Source organism: Saimiri boliviensis, chromosome 2, assembly GCF_048565385.1.
Source record: "Saimiri boliviensis isolate mSaiBol1 chromosome 2, mSaiBol1.pri, whole genome shotgun sequence".
In the NCBI taxonomy this organism is placed as follows: Eukaryota; Metazoa; Chordata; class Mammalia; order Primates; family Cebidae; genus Saimiri; species Saimiri boliviensis.
Window position 1 is genome coordinate 217,600,597 of NC_133450.1, and position 16,270 is coordinate 217,616,866.

The 16,270-nt window shown below is 42.4% G+C and overlaps 1 protein-coding gene across 5 annotated transcripts in view; it reads right to left on the reverse strand.

Moving 5' to 3' along the window:
- Positions 1-14,896, reverse strand: part of GOLGA1 (golgin A1) — a 70,902-nt gene extending 56,006 nt beyond the window's left edge. For 3 of the 5 annotated variants that reach the window (XM_074395331.1, XM_074395330.1, XM_010351370.3), the window contains exons 1-6: positions 14,649-14,779; positions 13,917-13,966; positions 12,716-13,005; positions 4,455-4,545; positions 2,004-2,078; positions 646-743 (exon numbers count right to left, since the gene is read on the reverse strand). In XM_074395331.1, coding sequence (XP_074251432.1) covers positions 646-743; positions 2,004-2,078; positions 4,455-4,545; positions 12,716-12,850 — 399 coding nt within the window. In that variant the 5' untranslated portion in view covers positions 12,851-13,005; positions 13,917-13,966; positions 14,649-14,779. The other 2 variants (XM_003940631.3, XM_074395329.1) reach the window with 2 other exon arrangements.
- Between the last annotated feature and the right edge of the window lie 1,374 nt (positions 14,897-16,270).

Here is a 16,270-nt window from a genome sequence, read left to right on the forward strand (position 1 = left end):
AACTGTCTTAATACATCAAAATTATCATTACAATATATTGTTGCTTATCTTAAATTTAAATGCCGTCGATTATTCTGAACAAAATACATTTAATAATTACTGTAATAACCAGTAACAGAATTATTTTTCTTCCTTGTGGTTATTCATTCAGCAACTTCCAGTGGATGGATCTGTTGAGATTATAGGAATTCCCCTCTGTCCAGCAGGTTTGGATTGAAGAAACGTGAGAACAGAGGTTGGAAGAACTCTGTATACTATGGATTATGACTGGATCAATAACATCTTCTCCAGGATAAAAGGCAAATGTTTGGGGGTTAGACTTTCAGAGAGGTTTACAGAGGGCAGAGACCTTTTCTCTTATTTTGGGGCCTGCTATCAGATTACAGATACACTATTTCCATTCTCAATTTTATGAAACTACACAGATGCAAGGAATGATACTCTCACATTCTGGACACATTTCATGATTAAAACTGTAAAGTTTTTCACTTTACAAGAAGAGGCCAAAGAAAACCTTAAAGAACTTGGAACATTCCTCTTCTCCTAGGCTGTAAATATTTTCCATAGGTTATGTCATGATTTTTGAAATCATGTCACTAAATGAAATCTTTCCACCAGTTTTGGGCAGTGCCACATATAAAATACCTGGTCCTTTCTGGCTAATGCCAAAGCCAGTCCTTCTGCCATTTTGGCTCTGTTGGCTTGGAATGTCTCATTCTGCTCTTGAAATTTCCGCATGGAAGCTGTTAACAAAGAGGCTCTATTTGAGATATGGAAATACTTCAGAAACAGCATGACAAATAGCCCATGTGATTACTCTACAACTGTCACCTAATGAAAAAGGCCAAAGTGACATAAGTGGATTATGATACTTGGAAAAGCTCGATCTACCTCAACTTTCCAGAAGAATCTTTTGGCCTTAGTAACAGACCACAGTTTTTATTTGTTTCCTTATTGTTTTTTGTTTGTTTGTTTGTTTGTTTTTGAGGCGGAGTTTCGCTCTTGTTACCCAGGCTGGAGTGCAATGGCGCGATCTCGGCTCACCGCAACCTCCGCCTCCTGGGTTCAGGCAATTCTCCTGCCTCAGCCTCCTGAGTAGCTGGGATTACAGGCACGCGCCACCATGCCCAGCTAATTTTTTGTATTTTTAGTAGAGACGGGTTTCACCATGTTGACCAGGATGGTCTCGATTTCTTGACCTCGTGATCCACCCGCCTCGGCCTCCCAAAGTGCTGGGATTACAGGCTTGAGCCACCGCACCCGGCTTTTTTTGTTTTTTATAATAGACAAGTATATATATTTAGAAAGATGCCAAAAAGTAACTCTTTAAATGGTACAATGATAGAATACTGAGTTAGGTAGGTTGCCAGAAAATATTAAAGCTCATGCTAAGTGATGGCTACTACCACTTTATCAGAATTAAAAACAAAAACAAAAATCAAAACAAAGCAAAACAAACAAAAAACCTTTCTTTTACTTTATTTTCCTTAACAGTTTTTTAGTACATATCAACAACAAAAAATAACTTTCTACTTCTATTAACATCTTTTTTGGGTGGTACCCAAAGAACACATGGTTTATGGTAGACTAAACAAAATGTATGCTTTATTGCTGAGGGAGTGATGACAGGGATTTCTCCCAGTTACTCAACACAGCAGTAATGAAGCTATGGCAAGAACCGATTTCCTAATCCAGACCTAAGGGATAGGTAATAGATTTCATTAAAATCTGAGGGTAGCCTAACTAAAGGGGCTGAACTGGATAGAGACAAGCTGATACACATAACGACCTGCTCCTAAGAATCACACCCATAAGGAAACATAAATACAAGTTGTATACTTATAAATATCAGACAAATGTTCTATCAACCTGATTAAAAGGTATACTAGTTATAAAATAAAGATCTGTGCTCTCATGAAAGACAAACTTAACCGTACACTATTGTTTCATTTCAAAAAACTAAACCCTGAAAATATTGAAAAAAGCAGGAAAAAAATACGTACAATCCTGGTGTTTTTCTAATGCAATTTCAAGCTTCTCTTTTATCTTCTGCAAGTTTCGGACCTGTTCAGCATAGCCTTGGGTGAGGAGGGTGACGCACATACCAGAAATGGACAAACATCAGGAAAGGAAGTTAATTAAACAAAAAAATGAGTGGAAATGATGATGATTTTCTTAACCTGAAAACCATTCCTGATAAGGAAAGCTAGGCAGACAGCCTCCCATTAACAATGAACAACACAGGCAAACAAGTATAGTACAAACTATCCATGGTGTATAAATGGTGAGTACAAAAAGGCAGGTTTGTTTAGCCTTGATAGAGAACAAGAATAAGGCTTAGCCTGTTGATCAGAAACGTCCTGCTATGAAATACACAGATTTATCTCTTAATTTCAAATCTCAGTTTTCACTTCCTCTTCCAGCCTCAGCAGTAGGACAGACCAAAGTGAACTCACTAAACAGCTGCTTGTAGTCCACACAACTCAGGAACAGTAGTCAGGGCTATAACAAACACCTTAGGTGCAGCATTGTCTTTACAGTGATAGCACTTAATTTTCTTTCTTTCTTTTTTTTTTTTTTTTGAGACGGAGTTTCACTCTTGTTACCCAGGCTGAAGTGCAATGGCACAAACTCGGCTCACCACAACCTCCGCCTCCTGGGTTCAGGCAATTCTCCTGCCTCAGCCTCCTGAGTAGCTGGGATTACAGACACGCGCCACCATGCCCAGCTAATGTTTTGTATTTTTAGTAGAGACAGGGTTTCACCATGTTGACCAGGATGGTCTCGATCTCTTGACCTTGTGATCCACCTGCCTCGGCCTCCCAAAGTGCTGGGATTACAGGCTTGAGCCACCGCGCCCGGCAGCACTTAATTTTCTAAAAAAAAAAAAAAAGTGAGCTCCCTTTCTACGCAGGAACTGGGTTACCTATGCCATATTAAATGTAAAGGCCATAATTAATTATCTAGGTGGCCAAACAAAATTGTTACAGTTTAGAAAAAACATAGACAGTAGCTCAAATCCCAACTCTGTCAGTCCTTAGCTAGGGACCTTAAGAAAATTATTGATCCTGTAGTATTAGTTTCTTCATATATTAAATGATGATATTAATTGTACCTACCACAAAAGATGCATTAGATAATAAAACATTTTACATCCCTTAAGTGCTTCGCACACAGTGCTCTATGAAATGTAACTGTTATTGTTGCTATTGTGACTGCTATTATTATTATTACTCATACTAATACTGTAGGACAATACACAGGACATAGTGGGCCCAATAAATGTCAGCTCTCTTCCTTGACCCTTCTCTAACATAAGTCAAGCCCAACTATTCTTGCTAGCTTATGGGGAAGGCACATACATTATTTTATAACTCTCTCTCTAACATTAAACAAATGTAAGATTGCTTTACCTCTGTTACTAATATTATTTATGAGTAGGAGTAGCAAGATTGCAACAATTAAATTTAAAGCAGATGTAATTAAGACTCTAGTATCAAACAAATCTGGGTTTGGATCCCAGCTCTACCATTTACTACTTGTGAGGCCTTAACCTTGCTAAGCCTAATAAGGCTCTAGTGAGGACAAAATAATTAACTGGTAGTTGTGAGCTATGCTATGAACCTTTGATAGCTACACAAATATAAATACTTCACATACAACTTGGTGAATCTGAGTCTGACAGCTATACAAATATAAATATTTCACATACTACAGGTACTTGGTGAATTTGGGTCTGCTGTTTTACCCCAATAAAATGGGAATTAAAAGGCCAACGGACAAAAAGAGACACAGAAGCCATGAACCACTTTACAGGATGAAGCTTTCCAAATGTATCCACTGGCAGAAACCAAAATAATAACTCACAATCCTATCACGAACATGCCCTCCTCAGGCAAAGGATATAATGGGAGCTGTGTAAATTGTAAACTGCACACAAAAGACAAAATGAGAGTTACACCTTCTATACAGGTGCTGAAGTCAGAAAATACCATTGAAAAGTGGTCCGAAGACCTACAACAACACTTACACAGGTGATGTGAGCTGCAGCAAGTGGCACCACAGCACCAATCTCTCTCCAGTGCTGATGAATCCAATATCTGTTAGACATTCCCTTTAAATACTAACCCTACCCCTTACCACCTGAAAGCAGGCTATGCTAAGGGTAGAAGATGGGCAAATCTATTGTACATATACTATTAGTATCTTTTATTTCCATGGCTAGAAACCTCAGGAGCAGAAAAATATTTTTTTAATAAACTTTCAAATTCAGTTTTGAATTTGCGTTATTTGATACACTAAAAAAAAGAAGAGGGTATATTTGCTCCTTCCTAAGAAGATCAAAATGGTATGTGAAAATAACTACAAAGTTATCCTATATGACTATTTCATAGGAAGAGAGTCAAGCAAGGCAAATTTCCTGTTGTTTGCTTTTTATGAGCTCTTAGACATACCAGAAAGTCTGGCCTCTAACCTCCGTATCTGTTCATTCCTTCTCAAAAGTTGGGATGAAAGATCTTCTCTGGAGCTGCTTCCATCAGAAGCCTGTTGAGGTAGACACAAGGAAGGTTATATTCATATACATGTGAGATCAAGTACTGAGCCAGAAAGTGACAAGTCTTATTTTAGATTTGGTTACACTTTAATTAACTGTCATCACTGAAAAGCTTCTTAATGTAACAGGGCCTAGTTTCTCTACCTGGAAAGTGGAAGCAACACTATCTTTTCCTTATAATGTGAAGGAGAGAGGAGATGTTTAACAGATGAACTGCATGTGCACATATGCTACTGAAATAAATATTTATATTACATAAACACTAAAATTATAAAATGTATTTAATTGGCCGGGCGCAGTGGCTCAAGCCTGTAATCCCAGCACTTTGGGAGGCCGAGGCGGGTGGATCACGAGGTCGAGAGATCGAGACCATCCTGGTCAACGTGGTGAAACCCCGTCTCTACTAAAAATACAAAAAACTAGCTGGGCGTGGTGGCGCGTGCCTGTAATCCCAGCTACTTAGGAGGCTGAGGCAGGAGAATTGCCTGAGCCCAGGAGGCGGAGGTTGCGGTGAGCCGAGATCACGCCATTGCACTCCAGCCTGGGTAACAAGAGCGAAACTCCGTCTCAAAAAAAAAAAATAAAATAAAATAAAATATATTTAATTACAAAAAATTGTATTTATTATATATAAATTATATTATAAATTACATATATCAATTATATAATTTATATTACAAGTACATAATACAAAAAAACATATCTGCAATGATTAAAAAATCACTTTATCTTTCCAAAAGTAAAGTCCTGGGATAAAGTAGGGAGGGTTCTTTTAACTAGGGATAAAACGCTGGTCTATGACTATGACTCTGACTCTTTCACTGATATCAATAAAGTTTCAGTATCTTCATCTATAAAACAAAGGGATAGGCCAGGCATGGTGGCTCACGCCTGTAATCCAAGCACTTTGGAGGCCAAGGCAGGCAGATCACCTGAGGTCAGGAGTTCAAGACCAACCTGACCAACATGGTGAAACCCCATCTTAAAAAAAATTAAAAAAGGGGTTATTAATCTAAAACTCTAACTTGCATCATAGACTTTAGAAGACAATATGCATTCAACAAACCAATACAGTAATAGAGCATACGTTTCCCTGAACAAACCAGATTATTTTAAAATAAATGAATATTACTATTACTATGGGCATTGCTTGCTATTGCTAATAATTCAAGTTTTTAAAATCTCTTTTACTTTTCATATAAAATTTCTCAAAATATAGAAAAAGAGAGAGATTGGTCTAATGAACGTTCTCCATTGACTCTCACAATTGCTGATGCTTTCCCTTATTTGCTTATCAATTTTTATTTTTCCAAAGTAATTTATTTATTTATTTATTTATTTTGAGACGGAGTTTCGCTCTTGTTACCCAGGCTGGAGTGCAATGGCGCGGTCTCGGCTCACCGCAACCTCCGCCTCCTGGGTTCAGGCAATTCTCCTGCCTCAGCCTCCTGAGTAGCTGGGATTACAGGCATGTGCCACCATGCCCAGCTCATTTTTTGGATTTTTAGTAGAAACGCGGTTTCACCATGTTGACCAGGATGGTCTTGATCTCTTGACCTCGTGATCCACCCGCCTCGGTCTCCCAAAGTGCTGGGATTACAGGCTTGAGCCACTGCGCCCGGCCTGAGCTGCTATAATTAAATATCATAAAGTGGGCGACTTATAAACAACAGAAATGTATTTCTTACAGCTCTGAAGTCTAGGAAGTCCAAAATCAAGGTGCCAGCAGATTTGGTGTCCAGTGAGGACCCACTTTCTGGTTCATACATGACACCTTCTAGCTGTGCCCTCACGTGGTAGAAAGGACAAGGCAGCTTTCTGGGCCTCTTTTGTAACAGCACTAATCCCACTCATGAGGATTCCTCCCTCATCGGCTAATCATTCTGAGAAGCTTCACCTCCTCATATCATCACTCTGGTGATTAGTTTTCGATATATGAACTTTCGGGGACACAAACATTCAGACCACTGCACTAGAAGCATAAGAAACTGTTATGAAGGCCGGGCACAGTGGCTCATGCTTGTAATCCAGCACCGTGGGAGGCACTGGCAGGCAGATCACAAGGTCAGGAGTTCAAGACCAGCCTGGCCAACACAGTGAAACCCCGACTCTACTAAAGATACAAATATTAGCTGGGTGTGGTGGCAAGCATTTGTAATCCCAGCTACTTGGGAGGCTGAGACAGGAGAATCACTTGAACCTGGGAGGCAGAGGTTGCAGTGAGCTGAGATCGCGCCACTGCACTCCAACCTGGGCGACAGAGCAAAACTCCGTCTCAAAAAAAAACAAAGCTGTTATGATTATTACTGTTAGTGAGACATCCTATGTCTCAGTACTGTGCTAAGCACTAGGAATAGTGGTGAAACAAAGAGCTGCTATCCAAAATAGCAGCAGCAGCAGAAGCTAATTATGAAATGCTTACAGCCAGACACCATGCTAAGTGCTTTACATCCTACGCAGAAGAACTGACATTACAGGCCTCAGACTGTTATCCTCAGAAAGGACTGCTTTTTTTGAATTCATTTTTTATTGAGACGGAGTCTAGCTCTGCCACCCATGCTGGAGTGCAGTGGCACAATCTTGGCTCACTGCAACCTCCGCCTTCCGGGTTCAAGTGATTCTCTTCCCTCAGCCTCCTGAGCAGTTGGGATTACAGGCGTATGCCACCATGCCCCGCTAATTTTTGTATTTTCTTTTAGTAGAGACAGGGTTTCACCATGTTGGCCAGGCTGGTCTCAAACTCCTGATCTTGTGATCTGCCCGCCTTGGCCTCCCATAAGTGCTAGTATTACAGGTGTGAGCCACCGCGCCTGGCCCAGAGTCTGGAATCTTGATACATAGTAGGCAGGGGGTGTTCACATGACCAGCCCCCAATAAAAACCCTGGGCACTGAGTCTCTAATGAGCTTCCCTGGTAGACATTTTACATGTGTTGTGACAACTCAGTGCTGGGAGAATGAAGCACATTCTATGTAACTCCACCAGGAGAAGAATTTTGGAAGCTTGTACCTGTTTTCTCCAAGCTTTGCCCCACACACCTTATCCCTTTGTGGATTCTGTTTTAGATCCTTTCACTGTAATAAATGGTAGCAGTGAGTAATACTATATGCTGAGTCTTGTGAGTCCTCCTAGTGAATAATCAAATATGGGGATGATCTTAGAGATCCCTGACACACATACTTTAATAAAGATAAACACAGTTCCTAACCCCATTTTACAGATGTGGAAAATGAGGCAAGGAAAAATGAAGTAATTTGCCCAAAGTCACATAATAATAATAGAGCAGATCTGACTCTACAACCTGACCTGAGTTCCTAAGGGCTACACTTTATTTATTGCCTTTCATGAAATTCCCAGTTCAGTGGAAGAGACAAACAAGCAATTCATCAATAATAATGCAATAAAGCAGCTGCTATTACAGAGGTCAGCAGAAGACAAGGCACCAAACAGCCAGGAGGGGTAAAGGGTAGAAAGCTGCCAGAGGAGAAGGTCAGGTCAAGGGAGTTTCCTGGAAGTAACATGTGAGCTGAGTCTTAAAAGACTTAACAGATGCACAACAGTTTGTCAGAGGAATTTAGGAGTGAAAGGGGGAGACGAGACATTCTAGAGAGAGGAAATAGCATGTGGAAAAACTGTAGGCATGAAAGAATGTGGTCCATTCTAGAAAGTGCAATAAATTCAAGCTGGCTGTAGTACAGGGTGAAGGAAAGTACAGTGAGATAATGCCGGCTAAGGAAGCTGCATGACAGTTTACTATTACACTATAATAATGGGTTTGTACTTCATCCTGAAAATGATGGGGAAGCCAATGAGTTTTAAGTACTGGAGAGACATTAACAGATCTGCTTTTAGAAAGATCACTTTGGGCTGTGCACAGTGGCTAGCACCTGTAGTCCCAGCACTTTAGGAGGCCAAGGTGGGTGGATCGTTTGAACCCAGGAGTTTGAGACCAGCCTGGGCAACATGGCAAAACCCTGTCTCTACAAAAAATTAACTGGGTAGAGTGGTGCGTGCCTATAGTCCCAAGTACTCAAGAGACTGAAATGGGAGAACTGCTTGAGCCCAGGAGGTTGAGGCTGCAGTGGGCTGTGATCGTGCTGTACTTCAGCCTGGGTGACAATGAGACCCTGTCTTAAAAAAAAAAAGTCACTTTGGGGACAGGGAACCCAGATAGGCAACTAAGTTTGTCTCAGAAAGAAAAGCAATCTGAAATCAAATGATAGTATAGGTTGAGCATCCCAAACAGCTTCGGATCAGAAGTGTTTTGGAGTTTGGATTTTTTCAGATTTTGGAATGTCTGCATATACATAATGTAATATTTTGGGGATGCGACCCAACTGTAAACACAAAATTATGTTTCATATACATTTTATACATATAGCCTAAATATAATTTGATACAATATTTTAAATAATACACATTAAAGTTAAGTATTTATGTGTAGAATTTTCCACTTGTGGCAATGTTGGCGCTCCAAAAGCTTCAGATTTCGGAGCATTTCAGATTTCAAATTTTCAGATTAGGAATGCTTAACCTGTGCTGGTAAACGTACTACTAGAAGATGGAGTAGAGAGGCACGTTTGAAAGACATTTAAGAAATGGAAGCCATAATGCATGCTGACTGACTGGACACCAAGAAGTAAAAGGAGGGAAGAGTCTAAAATACCTCCAACGTTTCTGGCTGGTGACTTGGGAAGATGAAGGTACACATTTGGAGATAGAATCAATTTTGATCATTTAGAATTTGAGATGCCATAGAGGAGACATCTGCTTGGATATATGCAGTTGGACATAAGGGTCTAGAGATAGGAACTGAGGATCAGGTTGTATTAAGTTCAAATGCATTTCTTGAGAAGCCCCCAAACAAAGTACTTCCTGAATCCAGGTCAATCTCTGTATCCAGAATACATTACTAAATAAACGGGTTGATTTAGCATGTCAGCATGAAGGCAATGCAGGTCCATCTGCCAAAGAACCCTGCCTTAAAACTACATCCTACAGCCCAATGCTCAAATGTGTGCTTACATTTCCTCTGAAATATAGGAACCAATGATAATGTAGATTTGGTAATCTTATTGCTCCATCCCAATAACCTAATAGTTTGTGCCATGTAATCTGACCTGGGATCAAGGCAGTATTAAGAAAGGAGGAGGAAGATTGACCTGACTATGGAAACAACTCAAATGTCTATCACCAGGAGAAGACAGAGATAAATTGTGGCCTTCTCAAATGCTGGGATCCTTTTTTTTAATCTTTAGAGACTTTAGGGTCTTGCTCTGTTGCCTAGGCTGGAGTACAGTGGCACAATCATAGCTCACTACAATCTGAAACTCCTAGGCTCAAGCTATCCTCTTGCCTCTGCCCCCCATGAAGCTAGGACTACAGGCATAGCACCACCAACCTGGCTAATTTAAAAAGAAACTTTTGTAGAGATGAGGTTTTGCTATGTTGCCCAGGCTGGTCTTAAACTTTTAGCCTTAAGCAATCTTTCTGCCTTAGCCTCCCAAAGCACTGGGATTATAGGCATGAGCTTCTGTACCTAGCCTGGAATCTTAGCACTAAAAATAAATGAACCACAGTTTCATGTAACATGGATGCATTTTATAGGCATGCTGAATTAAATTTTAAAAAAGGAAATCCAAGAAATCTACAGTGTGCAACTTTTATAACTTCAAAAACAAGCAGTATTAAATAATAAATCGTTTATGAATACATACATATCTGGTAGGATTTTTTTTTTTTTTTTTTTTTTTGAAACGGAGTTTCTCTCTTGTTACCCAGGCTGGAGTGCAATGGCGCGACCTCAGCTCACCACAACCTCCACCTCCTGGGTTCAGGTGATTCTCCTGCCTCAGCCTCCTAAGTAGCTGGGATTACAGGCACGCGCCACCATGCCCAGCTAATGTTTTGTATTTTTAGTAGAGATGGGGTTTCACCATGTTGACCAGGATGGTCTTGATCTCTTGACCTCGTGATCCACCCGCCTCGGCCTCCCAAAGTGCTGGGATTACAGGCTTGAGCCACTGCGCCCGGCACTCTGGTAGGATATTTTAAAAAGCAAGTGAATGAAAAACACAAAATTTCGGACAGTGGCTATGCTATCCTAAATTGGGTAGAGGGAATTGGAAGAAGCATATAAATGGCTTAACAGTATTGATAATGTTCTATTTCTTCAGATGAATGATAGATTTACTTTATGCTTTATACTTTACATATATATTATATACATTCTTTTATATATATTAAGCATTATAAATGAGTTTTTGGGGGTTTTGTTTTTCTGAGCTGGAGTTTCGCTCTTGCTGTGTAGCCTGGAATGCAATGGCACAATCTCTGCTCACTGCAACTTCCACCTCCTGGATTCAAGCAATTCTCCTGTCTCAGCCTCCCATGTAGCTGGGATTACAGGCATGCACCACCAAGCCCAGCCAATTTTGTATTTTTGGTAGAGTTTCTCCAGGTTGGTCAGGGTTTCTCCAGGTTGGTCAGGCAGGTCTTGAATTCCTGACCTCAGGTGATCTGCTTGCCTCGGCCTCCCAAAGTGCTGGGATTACAGACGTGAGCCACAGCACCAGCCTATAAATGAGTTTCATAGGTTCATTTGGTGGCTCACGCCTGTAATCCAATCACTTTGAGAGGTGGAGGCAGGTAGTTCACGAGGTACAGGAGTTCAAGACCAGCCTGGCCAACATAGTGAAACCCCATCTCTACTAAAAATACAAAAAAGTTAGCCCTGTGTGGTGGCGGGCATAGTCTCAGCTACTTGGGAGGCTAAGGTAGGAGAACTGCTTGAACCTGGGCAGCGGAGGCTGCAGTGAGCCAAGATTGCACCACTGCACTCCAGCCTGGGTGACAGAGTGCGACTCCATCTCAAGAAAAAAAGAAATTCACCTAACTTAAAAGGATCCTGTTGTATGCCAAAGACACACCTTATTTTTTAAGCATGACATTTCCTTAATATAGCAACATCTTCATGTTTTGAAATCTTACCAGTCATAAACATATTTTACTAATAAGAAACATATTATAGGCCGGGTATGGTGGCTCACATCTGTAATCCCAGCACTTTAGGAGGCCAATGTGGGCAGACTGCCCGAGCTCAAGAGTTCAAGACTACCCTGGCAACATGGTGAAACCCTGTCTCTACTAAAATACAAAAAAATTAGCCAGGCATGGTGGCACAAGCCTGTAGTCCCAGCTACTTGGGAGGCTGAGGCATGAGAATCACTTGAGCCCTGGAGGGAAGAGGTTGCAGTGAGCTGAGATTACGCCACTGCACTCCAGCTTTGGCTTCAGAGTAAAACTCCACCTCAAAAAAAAAAAAAAAAGAAAAGAAAAAGAAACATACTGTAATTTTTGGCATTACTGGTGCCATCTTTCCATCAACCTTCCCAATACAACAATGCACTCTGACAAACCACATAACACAACTCAGAGACCTTGTTAAGCCGTAATGACTTACTTGTTAAATAAGTATGTATGTGTGCAAAGACAACAGGCCCAGACATTTTAATGTTAAATAAGTATATATGTCTGCAAAGAAAGCCGGCCCAGAAATAAAATGCAAAAGAAGATGCACAAGGTATATAGATGGAAAAACAGTACAAGAGGACACTGGAGAGAATATGGAGAGGAACTCACAGAAAAATAAAGAAAAAAAAATAGAGTACCTAACATTTACAAACCAAACATTAACAAAAAGCTACCTCAGAGTAAGAAGAATCAGATGTGCAAGCTCTTATACAGCTATAAACCATGAAAGTATGAAATAATCATGCAATTTAAAATATTTATTGGAAGAATTCCCTGCAAAAGTATCTTTTATTTATTTATTTATTTATTTATATTTATTTTGAGACAGTCTCTCACTCTGCCACCAGGCTGGAGTGCAGTGGCACAATCTTGGCTCACTGCAACCTCTGCCTCCTGGGTTCAAGTGATTCTCTTGCCTCAGCCTCCCGAGTAGCTGGAACTACAGGTGTGCACCACCACGCCCAGCTAATTTTTGTATTTTTAGTAGAGACAGGTTTCATCATGTTGGCCAGGATGGTCTCGACCTCCTGACCTGGTGATCCGCCCGCCTTAGCTTCCCAAAGTGCTGGGATTATAGGTGTGAGCCACCACATCTGGCCATCTTTATTTCTTAAGTAAAGATACTTACAAAGTCATCTCCTGAGTCAGCTCCCATTGAGGCAACTGATTCCTTGCTCACAGACCGTGGGATCCTAGTAGCACCTCCTGGCCTCTGAGCAACAGCAGTCTCTTCTGCAATTTTCTTCTTCAGTTTTGCAAACATGTTTGCTGTGTGGTTATCCCGCACAGATAAAGAGCTCTAGGTAGTCCCGGTGTCTGTGATCAGGATTCAGACACAAGAGCCTACAAAGTTTCAGACATCCAAGCTAGCTGCATTCCCACTCAAATATGGGCCAAGGGCTTATGGCAACACAGGAACTATAAATCAAATGAAAGAGACAGTTCAAAGTTAAACACTGGAAAGACTTCACATCTGAGTTATGTTACGCTTTAGATTTCAAAATTAAGTTTCATAACTTACATGTATTTGTATAAACACAATTACCAAACATTTAAAAAGCACTCAGGTACTTCATATGCATATACAGATGAAGAAATTCAGTCTCAAGGAGATGAAGTAATCTGCCAAAGATTGTGTGGCTAAGTGGCAGGGCTGGTATTTGAACAGAGGACTCTGATTCACAAATCTCTACCAATTATTTTTTTAATTATACCATATTGGCTATGACATATGACATATTTGGTAAAATTTCTCAGAGCAGACATCAACATCACATATTCATGACTTAATGATTTCAAATCCTTCCTCCAATAAGCTTAACTACAGTTCAGTGTTCTTTTAAGTTGAAGACAAAACATATGTAATTTAATTCATATGTAATTTAACATTCAATACGTAATTCAATATGTAAAAGGTCTAATATTCTACTGTTTCAGGATGGTTTGCAGTCAACTGTCCAACAGAAAAAGCTGGTAACAGAAAAAAGAAGACAAGCTAGACAAGCATATGGTATAAGGTATCTGATATCCTTAAACACTTTCTGGAGATAATGTGTGGTTTTCAATTTGATAAAATTGCCTCCAATCACAGTTTCTTTTCTTCAGAATGTTTGACAGGATATTCAAAGTAAGATTCAAAAATCTTTTCCTCCCAATGTTGTATAAAACACTAATATTCTGGTTCAAACCTTAATTTGCCATGTTTTGCGGAGGATACCTAAGCTCTGCTCTGAGATACACAAATGGCATCTTACCACTTGAGATCATCCATTAAGTCTGTACAATTCTTCAGAAACTTTACTTTCAATGTCTGTAAACCACTTACTCACCTGACTTATCTACTAGATTTAAAACAGCTTGGAAGTCAAAGCATTCTGTCCTGCATGAAGACAAAGATAAAAAGCATTGGATATTTCAAGTGTATGGCCGAAATGTTAGGTGGGGATGAAGGGAAGAAGTGAAGGAAGAGGAGGGATGGAAAAAGGATTAAAGGGAGTAAGAAAACCTGTCACTATCACAACTCTCAATGGGTTACCCTCCCTAACCCTGATATCCTACGAATTTGTTATTTATCTAAGAGCTTCACTTACAAGCGCATAGAACAGAATTAATCACAGCAGTGGGTGGCTAAATTCACTTCTCTCTAGGAGCCCTGAGCAAAACAATTTGAATGAGGTTAAGTTTTCCTTGGGCCAGTATTTATTTCTCGGTTGATTCCTACACTTACACAGTTTATCTGGCCAGACCCTGGGCTGTCTGGTCACGGATGTGCACTGAGAAAAGGCAAGGCAAAGTTGGGTAAACACAGATGCCTAACGCCCAGGGAGGCAGGCAGGTGCTTCCAAGGCAGTTCGGATCTCAGTCCCTCAGGCTCCCTCCAGCCCCGCCCGTGCTTGGACTGTCAAAGAAAGGAAGGATCCAATATCTCTCCCATTTGACAGCAGGGAAACTGAGCCCCAAGGAGGAGAAGCGACTTGTCCAAGGTCGCGCAGGGAGGAATCCCGGAACCCTAGGCTCCAGACTCCCAGGCCGGGGCAGCCCGCCTCCGCCCCCACTCTCACCCTTTCAGCACCCCGGTGCCGCCCCCTCTCCTTGGGGCTTGGGCAACCCCGACCGGGCCGCTGTGAGGACAGACCGAGGCCACCGGGAGAATGAGGGGGGGGGCCTGTTCGCATTCCCGGAGTCCCGGCCCGCGCACCTGCCGCTCTGTGGGCAGCCGGCAAAGCCCCGCCTCCGGGGCCCCTCACGAGCCCCGGCCCGCGTCACCAGCCCCCACCGCCCGGCCGGCGAGTTGAGCAGTGACCCGGAACCGCACGTCTCCCAGCGCGCCGGAAATGACTGCACGCAGGGTTGGTTCGACGGGCGCATGCGCCCGGGAGAGGCCTCGGTGGCTACAGTTCCAGTCTCTGGGCGGCGGTTGGGCCGGAACGGATGGAGGGCGCGGATACCCAGCCGGACGCTCCCTCAGCCCGGTTCGCCACGTCAGCAAGCGGCCAGTGCCGCAGACGATGACTGGGTCTCCTAGGCCTCTCTTGGTCTTTTTCTTTTTTAACCGAGGCGTGTGAGGAGCGAGGTTAAGTGGGAGGGGTTTCATGTTAAAAGGTAAAAGAACCCAGTCCTTGCCGCAGGCCCGGCCGTGCTGTGCTGGCTACAAACCCGGCCCGGTCCCGCCGCACCCTAGGCAGCCAGCCGCCTTGCCACTGTGTCACCTGGGAAGTCTGCGTTTCCATCTTCACTCAGAAGCCGGTAGCTCCAGAAACAAGTTCTGGCACCTTAGACCTTGGGACCAGTTTTTACACTTTGGCACCTGTCGTCTACTGTAGATGATGCGTTTTATGTCGCATCCCAGTACATAACGTCCAACAGAACCACTTTCTTATTCTGTAATGCACTTAACGCTGGTGGCAGCTCACTGTATTAGATTAGCTTCACCATCCGCTGCTGGGCCGTCTCCTTTCTCCTTATAGGTTCAAAGCATCAAAAGTGCCCGGCGCGCGCCCCCGTGGTCCTAGCTACTTGGAAGATCGAGGTGAGAGGATGTCTTGAGCCCAGGGGTTCGAGACCAGCCTGGGTACCGTGGCGAGACTCCGTCTCTTTAAATAAATAGCAATCATGCACGCAGTAGGAAAAGAAAAAATACAGAAGAGGAAAAACTGCCATGTTCTAAGTCCAGGCGGGGGTGCGGTGGCTCGCGCCTGTAAGTAATCCCAGCACTTTGGGAGGCCGAGGCGGGTGAATCACCCGAGGTCAGTTCAGACCAGCCTTACCAACATGGTGAAACCCCGTCTCTACTAAAAATACAAAATTAGCCAGACGTGGTGGCGCATGCCTGTAATCCTAGCTACTTGGGAGTCTGAGGTAGGAGAGAATCGCTTGAACCCGGGAGGTGGACGTTGCAGTGAGTCAAGATCACGCCATTGCACTCCAGCGTGGGCAACAAGAGCGAAACTCTGTCTCAAAAAGTCACAGTCATATCAGTAGCCTAAGTCAGGTCCCTGAACTCAATGCCACCGCACCCATGCCACCTAAGGAACTCTGGTTCCATCCCCAGACTCAACACCAGCCCAAGAGTAAGTAGATTCCACTCAGTTCTTCAACAGCCCCTACCTTCGCTTGTTCCCGTTCTGACCAGGAGCAGGGCAAGGAAAAACCAAAACCAGGATTCAGACATTTACAAACTAAC